The sequence below is a fragment of the Lynx rufus genome, unplaced genomic scaffold (genome assembly GCF_022079265.1).
Source record: "Lynx rufus isolate CCGP_SWC_20201006 ecotype Redwood Valley unplaced genomic scaffold, mLynRuf1.p SCAF_31, whole genome shotgun sequence".
Taxonomy (NCBI): domain Eukaryota; kingdom Metazoa; phylum Chordata; class Mammalia; order Carnivora; family Felidae; genus Lynx; species Lynx rufus.
This window is the reverse complement of record NW_025814847.1, coordinates 193,167-206,208: the sequence shown is the minus strand read 5'-3', so window position 1 is coordinate 206,208 and position 13,042 is coordinate 193,167. Positions and strand designations below refer to the sequence as shown.

Below are 13,042 nucleotides of genomic sequence, written 5' to 3'. Positions count from 1 at the left end.
AATAGTGGGGGAGGGGTTTGGAAGGGCTGGTCCCCAGACGGGGTCTAGGTGAGAGATTTTCAGCGGAAGGATTGGAGCACTTTGGGGGGGTGGGGGGCAGGGGAGTGAATCCAGGTATTTTCTGCAGGAGTATTCCCCCGGCTGAGAAGGGAAGGGAGGGTCTTGGGTTCATTTTTGGGAAGCTGTCTCCCCTTGATAGAATGGTCAAGAGGAAGTTCTGGCGGGGGCAGGGTAGGGGGGCAAGTGCCCTCTTTTCCCGTGACCGCCAGGAGTCTAGGGACTCAGTTTGTGAATCTTGCCTGCCTTTCACCGTCCCTTGTGCAATGCAGAGGTTCTTCTGTCTGCTGCAAAGCAGTTCCCAGGCTTGTGGGCAGAAGAATCCCAGACGGAGCTCCCCCCACCCCCACCCCCCCGCCCGCCCCGCCCTTTGTCTCCCTCTTTTGTCTCTTCAGCCCTCCTCTCCTCTCACCGAACCCCTCTCCCAGTGGGAGCCCATCTCTCTGTTCTCCCCTCACCGATTCCCTGACTCCTCCCGGTCTCCCAAAGCACCAGGCTCGCACCTGACCCCTTCAATATTTATTGTAGAAAATAAGGGGCGGGTTGGGAGAGGGCTCTAGGCCTGGCCAGTGGGAGTTCCAGGGCCCAGCTGGGGGTGGAGGACAGTGGTCTGGACACCTCACTGGGTGGCAGGCTGTGTTTTCAGGTCCATGAAGTTGTTCAAGAAGTTAATCAGGTCAGTTCCAGCCTTCTTGACCAGGGGAGTTAACTGCTCCTGGGTCTTCTCGAAGTAAGCCCTGTGTATTCAGAGGATTAGAGGTCAGTGTGAGAGACCAGGGGCCTTGTGGGTGGTGGGAGATGAGACCCAGCTCCCCAGACTTTAGTGCCTGGTCCATCCTGTCATGACCACCACACTCGGAGGAGGAGAGACAAGCCCTCCCCTGGGCAGAGGAACAGACCCTAGAGATTGAAATTCAAAGCCTGTCCAAGAGGTCCACGGGACCTATGCGGTGGTGAAGGAATCTTTCCGTCCCACTTAAACCCCCTCCTCCCTGGGGCGCCTGGGGGCTCAGTTGGTTAAGCATCTGACTTTGGCTCGGGTCATGATTTCACAGGTCGTGAGTTTGAGCCCCACGTTGGACTCTGTGCTGACAGCTCGGAGCCTGGAGCCTGCTTCGGATTCCGTGTCTCCCTCTCTCTCTGCTCCTCCCCTGCTTGCGCTCTGTCTCTCTCTCAAAAATAAATAAACAGTAAACAAAACAAAAAATTAATCCTCCCTAACCCCCACCCTTGAGCTCAGTCTTCTGTGCAACCTTTGATCTTCCCTTCTTTCTCTCTATAGCTCCCTGGTTCCTGACCACCACCACCCCCTCCCCTGCCTTTTTTCTTTGCTTTTCTTTCTTTCTTTTCTTTCTTTCTTTCTTTCTTTCTTTCTTTCTTTCTTTCTTTCTTTCTTTCTTTCTTTCTTTCTTTCTTTTTAAAGATTTTATTTTTAAGCAATCTCTACACCCAATGTGGGGCCTGAACTCACAATCCAGGGACCAAGACTTGCATGCTCTCTCCTGAGTCGGCCAGGTGTCCCCTGAACCTTTTTCACTGAAACTTACTTTGCCTGGGCCTGAAGCTCTGGGCCCTTGGCCTTCTCCACCAGGTCCTTGCCGTAGTCAGTCACCGTCTGGAAGTACTGAGAGACCAGTCTGTGTAGACTCAGCTCCTCCGCCTGTCTCCTCACCAAAGCCCCTGCACGCACGGAAACACACGCACGCGCACATACCTTCTTAGCTGGATACCCATCAAGGAGCTCTCAGGCCCCTCCCCAAACAGGTACCCGGCTCCGGGAGCTTTAGAGGGGGAACGATCTATCTTTTGAGCTCTCTGGTGGCTAGAGCGGGGCATAGGAGCGCAGCCAGATGGGTAGCTACGACCCCCAGCACCTTCTCCTTCTTTGGGACCCCTCTCTGTACCACACCCACCTTCAAGGCTACAGATGGTGAGGAGTAGCACAGCCATTGCCAGCAGCTTCATGGTGGTGACGGTGGGGAAGGTGGCCTGGAAACAGGTGGGGGGAGGGGAGGGGCTGAAGCGGACGAGCTTCATTCAGTTTCAGCCCCTCCCCGGAGATGGCTACTTACGTACCCACTCCGACCGGGTTCCCTCCCTTCCCACAATTAAAACCTGGCCTTTGGATCCCGACCACACCGCTTGCTCCCTTACCCTACCGGGTCAGTGCGTGTGTCCTCGTTGTCTGTGCCTGCTGACTGGGGAGACTGGGGAGACAGGGGCTATATATACGGCTGCTTCCCCACGCCCCCTGTCAGGTGATAAGGACTGTGGAAGGACCCGATGGGACAGGGGCCAAGTTGGAGTAAACAAGTCAGAGAAATGGGGGAGGAGAGGACAAGCACGTGGGGGACTCATGGTGGGGGGGGGCGGGGCATGGGGAGGCAGGCCTTAGTGGAGTCCAAGGGGATACACTCCAGGCTTATTCAACATTCACTTTTTTGGGGTCTGGGGCTGGCAGCCCTCGGATTTGAATACTGCAGGGGGGCCCTGGGTGGCTCAGTTGGTTGGGCGTCTGACTCCGGCTCGGGTCATGATCTCGCCGCTTGTGGTCCCGACGCCCACCCCCGCGTCGGGCTCTGTGCTGACAGCTCGGAGCCTGGAGCCTGCTTAGGATTCTGCGTGTCCCTCTCTCTCTGGCCCTCCCTCCCTCGTGCTCTCTCTCAAAAATCAACATTACAAAAATGTTTTTAAAAAAGGAATGCTGCAGGAAGGGTTCCTAGTCTCCCCTGGGAAGCCCTGACATATGAAGCCCGCAGCAGCCGTTGGTAACTTTGTTCCATTGTGGGTAGATTTTCTCTCCCCAGAATCATCCCCTTCACAGACCGGAACTGGGAACAGAAGAAAGGAGAAAGGAGTAGAAATCAGGGGAAGGGGTGAGGGGAACGAGGATTAGGAGAGTCCTGTGATGGGCCAAAGGGCAGGTATGATCGCATCTCTCCAGTGTTCAGTTAATGTGTGACAAGAAGGGAGAAAACACGAGAGCCCAGAATGACCCTCCCGAGTGCTGATAAATGAGGACACCCCGCCCCCAATAAAACAAATTCAGAAAGTAGCCTCTGCCTTTTCCTTCCCAAACGGCGGGCCCTGGCAAGAAAGGAAGTGAACGAGAGTCCTCTACCAAGGATAAAGGTCAAAGTTCCCTGGTCATTCTCAAGTGGTGGTCAGCCAATGTGAGTCAGCAGGGGCCACGGCATCCCTCTGACCAAGGCCCCGCCCCCGTGCCAGCTCTGATCGTGAGGGAGGAGAGAAGGGGTCGGAGAGGTGGGGGCTAGTGGGGGAAGTGACCGGGGGCCCCAAATTCTTACTCCATCTTCAATTGTTCTTCTGTGGAATGCCTAGTACTTGAAGAGCCCTCCATGGACTGTCCCTGGCTGTGGAGTGGAGTTCATTTGGGGACCAACAGATTTTATCTGCCAACAACACCTGGGCCACGCGGGGGGGGGGGGGGGATTAACCCATAGGGGCAGCTGTTTTAGGGAATAGTTTTTTTTTTTTTAATTTTTAAAAATGTTTTATTTGTTTTTTGAGAGAGAGAGACAGAGCGTGAGCGGGGGAGGGGCGGAGAGAGAAGGAGACACAGAATCGGAAGCAGGCTCCAGGCTCTGAGACATCAGCACAGAGCCCGACGCGGGGGCTCCAACTCATCGACCGTGGGATCATGACCTGAGCCCGAGTCGGACGCCTAACTCAGGAAATGGTTTCGTTAGTACGAAGGCTGCAGCCCCTGCTCCTTCCACCGCAACTCCCACCCATTTCCCTTCCGCCAAGAGAACTAGAAGGTGAACTTGGGGAGGTGTAGACCTCCAGGTGTGGGGCCATGTTCCAGGGAGAGCAGTACTCGCGAGCAGTACTCATCTGGAGGTGCACTGTGTACTGTGCTGTACTGGGGAGGGTTGTCAGGAGTCCCTAGGGGTTCGAGGTGGGGGCACCCAGGAGCCATAGGAACCAGGGTCCCAATGAAGTCCTCACAATCATTCCGTCCGCCGCCCTTCACAAAACGGGTCTCCAGGCCGTAGGGTGAAAGTGGCCCAAGTTCCAAGATGCTCCCTCTAGTGTCTCGTACGCTCACAGCTTTTCTCCCCCCGACCTCGTAGACGCCGGGCGATCTAAGGCCATCCACTTGAGTAAGTCTAAGGAGCTACCAATCAAGTCCCGCCCGCCTCTGCAGTGCCTGGGTTGGAGCTCCCTGGACCTGCGTCTGCCACTCCTTCGCTTCCTCCTCTCCCATTGGCCGCGGGGAGAGGGAGGCAGCTTTTTTTTTTTTTTTATCGATTGGGCGGGGCCCAATCAAGGGAGGGTCGGTCGGATCTTTGATGTCTTTTTTTTGCCCGATTCCAAGATGGCGTGGATGACCACGCTGGGAATTCAGCGTGAAGCCGCAGTTCTGCCATCACTCAAGATGGCTGCCCCCATCAAGATGACCGGGGTGTGCCGGGGGAAAGGAGGCAGCAGGATAGTCTGAGACGGTAAGAGCTACTGCTTCATTGCAAGCCTCGCCTTGGGGCCTAGGAATGGAGAGCAGAAAGACTGGGAAGCTGGGTGAGGTCTGTGTGGGAGCTAGGGTTAGAGAATGGGGGAGGGGAGGGGGTGACAGGTGGGGGTGAAGGATCAAAGATGGGACGGGAGTGTGGGGGTGTCTGGGGTTCAGTCTCCCCACCGGTGCCCTCTCCCCACTCTTCCTGTTCCAGGTGTAGCGTCGGACCATGTGGAAGTTTCTGGGACTGGGGAGTCGGATGATGGGGGGTGGGGCCCGTGGGGGGTAGAGGGAGCAATAGCGTCCTTTCTCAGGCTAACCCCGGCCCCTCCCCTGTCCTCTGGACTGAAATGGGGAACACACTGGGCCTGGCACCGATGGGGGCTTTGCCCCGCCGGAGCCCCCGGCGAGAGGAACCTCTGCCCAACCCTGGGAGCTTCGATGAGCTGCACCGGCTATGCAAAGGTGAGAACTTGGCATGTGGGTGTCTCAAGTTGAAGGGGCAGAGCAGGGGAGGGTCCTGAATGCTGGGTGTCCAGTGATGGGAGCAGGAAAGGGCGATCACAGCCGGGGCATCCAGCCCCTGGGAGGATCCCGTGCCTGAATGGAGTGGAGCATTTCGTGATAGGACTCGAAAGGAGGTCAGATCCTCCAAAGTGCTTTCTATGGGATTGGAAGGGGAGACTTACCTCTGGGGGTAGGGGTGCCTTGTCTGTGCTTATTCCTCCCCTTCCCCTCCCCTCCACCCCCTTCAGATGTGTTCCCAGCACAGATGGAGGGAGTGAAGCTCGTTGTCAACAAGGTTCTGAGCAGCCATTTCCAGGTGCTCCCACTTCTCTGGCCCTCCTCACTATCCCTCCCCGCCTATCCCTGGATCCTCTGCTCCCTGCCTTTGTACTCAAGCCTTAAGCAGGCTCTGTGGGACAAATGAGGGAGGATGTGGGGCTCTCCCTGCTTCCCTTGCCTGTGGGACTTGTTGCTTTTTGTCTGGTGTTGGCTATGTGGAATCTTTGGGATTCTTAAAAGGCCATCTGGCTGGGGAGCAGCTGGGGGGGAGGGGGTTGAAATCGGCAGGACCGCTTTCCTCCAGTGACTTCTCTTTCCTCAGGTGGCTCACACCGTGCATATGAGTGCTCTGGGCTTGCCAGGCTACCACCTCCACGCGGCCTACGCGGGGGACTGGCAACTTAGCCCCACAGAGGTGAGGACTCCTCACGCCGGGGTCATCTCCCTGAAAGCCCAGCCGGGACTCGGGCCTAGAGGAGGAGGGAATGTGTGTGTTACGGGGAAGCGCGTACAGGGCACCTGCTTCTCTGTGTTTCCTCTGAAGGGGAGAGAGGGGGGAAAGGTGGCGCGAGAAGAAGTCTATCTCTGTGGCTCCACCAGGGGGCGCTGGGTACTGTTAAAGAAATCCTAGCGAGTTGGATGGAGGCGGAGCGGTGCCCCCCACCAGCTGGGTCTTACTGGGGACCCTCTCCAACAGGTGTTCCCCACCGTGGTAGGGGATATGGACAGCAGCGGCAGCCTCAACGCCCAGGTCCTGCTCCTCCTGGCAGAGCGGCTCCGAGCCAAGGCTGTCTTCCAGGTGACCCATGTTCCCGACCTCTATCCGCTGAAGCCTGTCCTCCTCCACGGGTGTCCTGCTCTGGGGGCTCCAGCGAGAGGAGCGGAGGCCCCGGTGACCGCAAAGGAGGAGGAAGGCTTCACTCCTTTTTCTCCCCGCTGCAGACGCAGCAGGCCAAGTTCCTGACGTGGCAGTTCGATGGCGAGTATCGAGGAGATGATTACACAGCTACTCTGACCCTGGGGAACCCTGACCTGATTGGGGAGTCGGGTGAGGAATTGGGACAGGGTTCTTTTGATCTTGGCTGATCACTTGCTAACGTTGGCTAGGCCTCGTCGTCGTCGTCTGTGCAGATCGGGGACTGGAAAGTTCTTGGGTGGGCCGGGGCGGCGGAGCAGGCCCGGACGTTGTCCCTGTGACCGATGCCATGTGTCTCCACTACCCCGCAGTGATCATGGTCGCTCACTTCCTGCAGAGCCTCACCCATCGGCTGGTGCTGGGAGGAGAGTTAGTTTATCACCGGCGGCCAGGCGAAGAGGGGGCCATCTTGACCCTGGCTGGGAAGTACTCGGGTATGGGGTGAGGGGGGAGCAGCGATGGGGAGGGGAAATGCCGGCCTTGGCGAGGGCTCCTGGCCCGTGTCCTGCTACAGTAACGCCCCTCGTCTCCTCCCCTTTGGTTTCGACAGCCCTGCACTGGGTGGCCACGTTGAATGTGGGATCAGGTGGGGCCCATGCAAGTTATTACCACAGGGCCAACGAACAGGTGAGATTACCGACGCCATCTTCCGCCCCCGCAAGTCAGTCGTGAACTCTGACCCCTCCAGACGGCCACGGGCCCTGCTGGCCTACTGTTCTTCCTACCCACACGGCACAGACGTTGCCCCCTGCCTGCCTTCATCCCGCGGGTCCCCCGTCAGGGCTCCTCGAGGCCTCACTGAGACAGATCCTTCTCCCACCCTTGCCCTGCTTCTCAGGTTCAGGTCGGGGTGGAGTTTGAGGCAAACACGAGGCTACAAGACACAACCTTCTCCTTTGGTTACCACCTGACTCTGCCCCAGGCCAACATGATGTTTAGAGGTGAGGGTCATTCGGACGGCATTCGCAGGTGCCGAGGGCTTGGGGGGACCGAGGGAGGGAAGGTCCGCCTTACTTCTGACCCCTTTCTGCAAGCCTGTTAAATAACCCGGTCCAGGGGCACTTGGGGGGGGGGGGTGCTCAGTCGGTCAGGCATCCGACTTCGGCTCAGGTCATGATCTCGGGGTTCTTGAGTTCGAGCCCCGCGTCGGGCTCTGGGCTGTCAGCTCAGGGCCTGGAGCCCGCTTCGGATTCTGTGTCTCCCTCTCTCTCTCTCGCCCCGCCCCCCCACCAGAGAAATAAACATTAAGAAAAATTAAAAAAATAAATACCTAACCCGGTCTACATTCCGTTCCCCCACAGGCTTGGTGGACAGTAACTGGTGTGTGGGTGCCGTGCTGGAGAAGAAGATGCCCCCCTTGCCTGTCACCCTAGCCCTCGGAGCCTTCCTCAACCACTGGCGCAACAGGTTCCATTGTGGGTTCAGCATCACTGTGGGCTGAGGTTGTCCCAGAGCCGGCACCCGCTGAAGCTGGAGCCTCCGAGTCAGGTGCCCGAGGGCCAGAGACTAGGCCCCTCTCCAGAGCCCACCCTGCCGGGTGACCTCTAGGTCCCAGGACCAGAGTGGGGGACAGGGCCGTGCCCTCCTCAGAACTGGGGCTGCCGCAGGGGCGGCTGCCGAGGGGCTGGCGTGAGGCTCCGACCTCTGCCACCAGCCCCCCCCCCCCCCCCCCCCCCGGCGTCCTCTTCCCGTGCTCTTGTGGCTCTGGACCGAGGGAGAAGGATTAGGGGGTCTGTCTGGCTGACTTCTCTCCCCTCACTCCCCCCCCCCACATCTCCCTGTCGATTAAAGCTCCCAGCGTCTTCCTCTTCAGAGCAGAAAAGTCTGCATGGGATCAGCTCCCCGTCCTGTTTTCCATCCCAGAGTCTCCCGAGGGCTGAAGGGCTAAATCTTTGCCCTGGGAAAGTGGGCCCCCCTCACTTCCCGGAAGGCGCTTCTTTACCTCTTCGCCCCGAGGCTCCCTCCTTCCTCATTTTCTGTGCTTCCGGAGAACAACTCTGTCCCCGTGGTCATCCCCCACGGCCCCCAAGACTGCATGAAGAGGCAGTTATCGCTTTGGTCTTTCATTGCAACCACTGGGCTCCCTTTCTACCGGTCCCAACCTCTGGCCCCAGTATTTCCCCCTTCCCCAGTCCCGTGTGTCCACATGGGCTGGGGCCTCAGCTGCAGATCTCCTGGAGCAGTGGCATCATGGCGGCCAGCCCCCGGATGTGCCGGATTTGGTGGCCAAAGGCGTTGTTAATGCTCCGGAGCTCGGCCAACAGGCCCAGCAGCTTCGCATACAGAAACCTTTGGAGGAAGCGGTGGGGTCACCGGGGAAAGAGGAGGAAAATAAGGTAGCTGAGAGTCTTGCCCTGACGTCCTGAGCCCCTGAACCGTCCCTCGGCGAAGCTAGGTCTGACCCCTAGAGAAAATCACGCTCTGGTAGGACAAATTTATCCAGAATTCCAAAAGGTCCCCGAGGGGGTCCTCTGACACTTTCCTCTCTCACCATGCCGTATTTCTTGAACCCAGAGGTCTGAGGGCCAAGTGTGAAGAAAGCCCCAGATGTGGCCAGGACGTCACCTGTGTGGAGTCTGTGGATCGGGTCTTCTAGAGCAGGTTCTAGAAGGTGGGTGCGTCCTGTGGTGTAAAGCATCCCTCTCCTGGCCAAACCGGCTCATTGAGGAACAGCCGAGAACAAGGGGAGTGTCCCTCAGAGCCTGAGTAGATCACGGACTTTTGGGCCAGGGGACCGGCCTGGGCCATGAAACTGAACGACCCTGACTTCAAGGGGGAATGAATGAAACATTAATGGGCCCAACGGAGAGAAGGGGAAGGGCCAAGGAAAGAGAGCGAACGAGAGACTTGGCCGGCTGCTTGAGCCTGGAGAGTGGACGGGTGAGACAGTGGATGTCATCAATCTCAGGAATGCTGTTATACAGAGCCTGCCAGCTCCTACTTTGCATCTCTACCGAATAAAAAAAAAAAAAAAATCTGGAAAAAATCAGGGGAAACGCCCGGAGGAGCACTTTGGACGCCAGAACTACACGAGGCACGAGGGAAGGACTCGAGCCCCCGAGGGACCCGGTTTCCCAGAGGAAGGGACAGTAAAAGCATTCCCCCTGAGCTCAGCGTTTCCCTCGCCTTCGTGCCCTGGCGTAGCCTCCAGCCCCCCCCCCCCCCCCGGGGCCCCCCGTACCGACTCCCAGGCCTTGGCTGCTGGCCTTCGATGTAGCTCTGCAGGGTCAGTGCCATCACCTCTTGCAGATGATCAATCTGTTCCCTCCGGGTAACCCCAGGCCTGTCTGGAAGGAGGTGGGGGTGGCGGGGAAGGACGGGTGGGGTCGGGCGCGGGCCTGCCATGCAGAACGGGCCCAGGCTGGGTTTGAAGACAGAGCCCCGGTCGTGGGTGGGCTCACGGGGCTGGGAGTGGGGGCAGAGGCGGAGGCGCCCCTCTGGGCTTTGGGGACGCTCACCGGGAGAGAAGAGGGCCACGGCGGCCATGAGCACATACTCGGGCTCCTGGAGCTGGAGTCGTCTCAGGGTCCCGTGGAAGTGGAAGAGCAGCTCTAAAAACTGTCCCTGGAAGCCCACTGTGGGAGACGCCAGGCTTAGGATCCGTTGGGTCACCTGGCCGCACACCACACCTCGAAGGGCACGTGCCCTCTGCGGTTCTAGCGCCGTCTCACCGTGGGCTCCGTCCTCTATCGCGTAGTGGAGTGGCCCACAGAGGAAGTTTTGTGTTTGGAGGCAGAAGGTGGTGTTGAGGGCAATATGGCAGATCTCTACAGCCGCTCCCTTGAGAAGGGAGATCTGGTCCTCCATGGGCAGGGACCTGTGGGGAGCAGGGGACGAGAGCACCTCAGGCTCCACCCTGAACTTCAGACAGGGAGAGGAGCCCCCCCCCCCCCCGCCCCGGTTCTGAGGGAGATACTTAAAGCTGGGGATTCACGACCTGGTGCTCGGACAGGATGCAGGGTGGGTGAGGGGGGTCGGTGACCTTTTTTTTCCCTTTGGCGTGCGTCTGGGGATTATGACTTCCTGGAGTGTTTTCTTCCTGAAGGGTAGAGGGGAGGTCACGTACCGGAAGAGGGGCAGATCCTTGGTGAACTTGATGATTTGCTGCACCATGAAGGTGTTGATCTCTGCGAAGTGCGTCAGCAGAGGCGGTACGGGGACCGAGACGGGCAAATGCTGGTGGCGGACGAACAGATGAGCGGGAGGCTGCAGAGATCAGAGCCTCAGTGAGAGGCTCTCTTTCGGCCGCTCCGGCCCTGGCTTGGAAGGGCGCTGGGCTGAGGCGTCTGTCTACACCGGGGGTTCTGGAGAAGTCTCGTCCTCCGAATCGGTGCCTGGAACACAGCCCCCTCCCTCCCTCAGGTCAGCCCCCCTCGGGCACCCTTGTGGTCACCTTCCGGCCCGAAGCCTGTCAAGGCTCACCCTGAACTGCACAAACTGGTCAAACATGGTGCCCACGTGGCGGGTGTGGGCCCCCAGGAGAGTCCGGACCAGCTCTTTCTGCTTGTCGCTCAGCTGGCTGGGTGCTCGCTGCGCGCGCCGCTGGGCCTGCTTTGCTCGCCGCAGCGCCAAGGCCTCTGCCGACAGGATCACTGTGTCCGGGGAACACAGATGACAGAGCCACTGAGACCAGCCCAGAGCACCTGTCTCTGCCAGCCCCACGTCCGGGACCCCTCTGGTACCCAGCAGGGTGAAGGATGTGGGGCGGGAGGGCTTGGCTGAAATCCTCGAGGCTCCGGGCCGCAGGGGATTCCTGGCCACTTTTCCACCCTGCCAGGCCCTGCGGCAGAAAAGAGGGCACCGCGGCGGAGAAAGGAAGGGTGGAGGGTAAGGGGGTCGTCTGAAGGGAGATGTTTGGCTCCTGGGCCAACACTGACGAGGGAGGGCCCTGGATGCCTAAAACGTCACCGTATGTTTCCATATAGCGCTCTCATTTCGAGGGTTCTGAGGTTAAATCTCCCTGGATGCAGTAACCCTCTGGGTAGACAGGGCGGGTGTTATTATCCGTGTTTTTCAGAGACATGAGCGGGCTGACACCCCAGTGACAGGTCCAAGGTCACAAACACTTAAGTGACGGAGCTTGAATTTTTTTTTTTTTTTTTAACTTCCACGGTTTCCTTTCCACTGCTCCGTATGGAAAAGTCGTGTGATGTCATGGAAAAAGCAAGGCCTTGGGAGTCAGACAGAAGAGATTAAATACAGATGGTGTGGCTTTGTAGCTGAGCGAACCCGGGGCCCATTGACTTCTGCGAGCCCCGGGGACACTATCTGTGGGGAGCATAGCCTGGGTATCTGGCGCGGAGAAATGACAGCAAGTGATTAACGGTTATCAAGTACCTACTGAGTGACAGGCACTATATGTGAAACGTGGAAGAGAAAGGTCAAGCCACGTGAACATCTGGGGCAAGCGGATTCCTGGTGGAGGGGACGGCAAATGCCAGCACACGGGTCCCGAGGGGTGTGTCTGACTCAAGCACTGTGTGGCTTGAGTGTGGCCGTGATGGGCTGAGCCAGGCGGAAGGAGTAGGAGGGAGAGGATCGTGGGGTCACGGACCGTAAGGCGGACGAGGAGCCGCTGGGGTTTTGGGCGGAATAGTAACAGCGTCGGACTTGTTTATACTCTTCTTGTGTGACGTACACGCTGTGGGGCCAAGGGCAAGGCCGAGAGACCTGGTCCGTGGATGCTCGTGTTGGGAGGGGCCAACTCACTGTCCTTCTTCATGCCAGAATCCAGGCACTTCTGCAACCTGCAGGCTGGGCAGTGACGTCTCTGGATCTTGTTGACCTCACAGCGTCCAGCAAAGGGGCAGGTGAGACCAGTGCTTCTGGTGACGGTTCGTCTGTGGGAGACAGACACGTTTGGGAGGGCGGGCGGGGATGGCAGCGAACGGGTGGCGACGTGAGGGTCTGAGATGACGTGGTCTAAAAGGACCGGCGGTGACGTAGGCTAATCTGAGCTGTGCCCAAGGGTCCCTGGGGGGCGGGGGGGAGGGTACAACACAAGCATCTCCGTAGGGCACGGGATCAGCACTCTCGACTAAGGGGTCGTGCCCACAGCACAAACCCTCGGCCTTCCCTCTGTTATCGTATCACCTGTTGGCTCAGTGTTGAGGTTGGCAAGATAGAACATGCTGGCCACGGGGTAGTCGGGCTCTGGGATGCAGGGGGGTTGTAGCTGGACAAGCTCGCGCACGTGCCGGGGCTGAAAGGCTGCCCGGCGGGCGGTTTGGGAGGTTGTTTCTGCGGGGAGGGGGGCTCTCACCTGAAGAAACCCTTGCAGCCCTCACAAGTCAGGGCATGGAAGTGGTAGCCTGTGGCTCGGTCCCCGCACACCGCACAGTTCCTCCGCTCGCCTTCCCCACTGGCCATGGCTTCAGACGTTGGAGTGGCCGTCACGGGCCCCTGAATGTGGGATGGGTCAGCGGTCAGCTCCTGGTACCCTTGACCCCCTTCTCCCCCTCTTAGAGACCCCCTCCCCGAACCCGCCCTGGGTCTGACCCTCTGCATTATCTGTACTTTATTGCTTTTATGTATCTATTTTACATTTACGTATTTTTGAGAGACAGAGAGAGACAGAGCACAAGGGGGAGAGGGGGCAGAGAGAGACGGAGACCCAGAATCCGAAGCGGGCTCCAGGCTCTGAGCTGTCGGCACAGAGCCCGACGCGGGGCTCGAACTCACAGACCGGGAGATCGTGACCTGAGCTGAAGTCGGCCGACTGAGCCCCCCGCCCCCCCCGCCAGGCGCCCCTGTACTTTATTGCTTTTAGACTCTGCCCCCCCACCCCCAAAGATGTCCTACCTGCT

At 58.8% G+C, this 13,042-nt stretch overlaps 3 protein-coding genes across 4 annotated transcripts; 1 reads left to right on the top strand and 2 right to left on the bottom strand.

Annotated features, from left to right (window-relative positions):
* Nucleotides 1-599: 599 nt before the first annotated feature.
* On the bottom strand, nt 600-4,153 carry APOA2 (apolipoprotein A2). The gene is made up of 4 exons (XM_047092968.1): nt 4,030-4,153; nt 1,971-2,046; nt 1,605-1,737; nt 600-794 (listed from the first exon to the last, which is right to left on the bottom strand). The coding sequence occupies exons 1-4, from the start codon at nt 4,033-4,035 to the stop codon at nt 677-679; spliced, it is 333 nt and encodes a 110-aa protein (XP_046948924.1). The 5' UTR covers nt 4,036-4,153; the 3' UTR covers nt 600-676.
* On the top strand, nt 4,134-8,826 carry TOMM40L (translocase of outer mitochondrial membrane 40 like). 2 transcript variants are annotated; one of them, XM_047092967.1, is made up of 11 exons: nt 4,134-4,526; nt 4,749-4,999; nt 5,290-5,357; nt 5,643-5,735; nt 6,018-6,119; nt 6,263-6,368; nt 6,548-6,670; nt 6,787-6,863; nt 7,075-7,177; nt 7,538-7,724; nt 8,751-8,826. In XM_047092967.1, the coding sequence occupies exons 2-10, from the start codon at nt 4,885-4,887 to the stop codon at nt 7,675-7,677; spliced, it is 927 nt and encodes a 308-aa protein (XP_046948923.1). In that variant the 5' UTR covers nt 4,134-4,526; nt 4,749-4,884; the 3' UTR covers nt 7,678-7,724; nt 8,751-8,826. The 2 variants fall into 2 exon arrangements, with proteins under 2 accessions (XP_046948923.1, XP_046948922.1); XM_047092966.1 differs by lacking the exon at nt 8,751-8,826 and having other exon boundaries at nt 7,538-7,900.
* On the bottom strand, nt 8,396-12,605 carry NR1I3 (nuclear receptor subfamily 1 group I member 3). The gene is made up of 8 exons (XM_047092614.1): nt 12,499-12,605; nt 11,946-12,076; nt 10,659-10,828; nt 10,303-10,442; nt 9,908-10,053; nt 9,695-9,811; nt 9,418-9,574; nt 8,396-8,525 (listed from the first exon to the last, which is right to left on the bottom strand). The coding sequence occupies exons 1-8, from the start codon at nt 12,603-12,605 to the stop codon at nt 8,396-8,398; spliced, it is 1,098 nt and encodes a 365-aa protein (XP_046948570.1).
* Nucleotides 12,606-13,042: the final 437 nt, after the last annotated feature.

Bases quoted from the DNA above. Each gene is read 5' to 3' on its own strand.
- APOA2 (XM_047092968.1), bottom strand. The intron at 1,738-1,970 runs GTGGGTGTGGTA...CCGTGCGTGCAG, and splicing joins CACCATCTGTAGCCTTGAAG to GGGCTTTGGTGAGGAGACAG. The intron at 795-1,604 runs GTAAGTTTCAGT...CTGAATACACAG, and splicing joins GAGCTTCAGGCCCAGGCAAA to GGCTTACTTCGAGAAGACCC.
- TOMM40L (XM_047092967.1), top strand. From the start codon at position 4,885: ATGGGGAACACACTGGGCCTGGCACCGATGGGGGCTTTGCCCCGCCGG. The intron at 5,000-5,289 runs GTGAGAACTTGG...CACCCCCTTCAG, and splicing joins GCTGCACCGGCTATGCAAAG to ATGTGTTCCCAGCACAGATG. The intron at 6,864-7,074 runs GTGAGATTACCG...CCTGCTTCTCAG, and splicing joins ACCACAGGGCCAACGAACAG to GTTCAGGTCGGGGTGGAGTT.
- NR1I3 (XM_047092614.1), bottom strand. From the start codon at position 12,605: ATGGCCAGTGGGGAAGGCGAGCGGAGGAACTGTGCGGTGTGCGGGGAC. The intron at 10,054-10,302 runs GTACGTGACCTC...TGCTCCCCACAG, and splicing joins AAGGATCTGCCCCTCTTCCG to GTCCCTGCCCATGGAGGACC. The intron at 9,575-9,694 runs GTGAGCGTCCCC...TCTGCATGGCAG, and splicing joins CGTGGCCCTCTTCTCTCCCG to GCCCGCGCCCGACCCCACCC.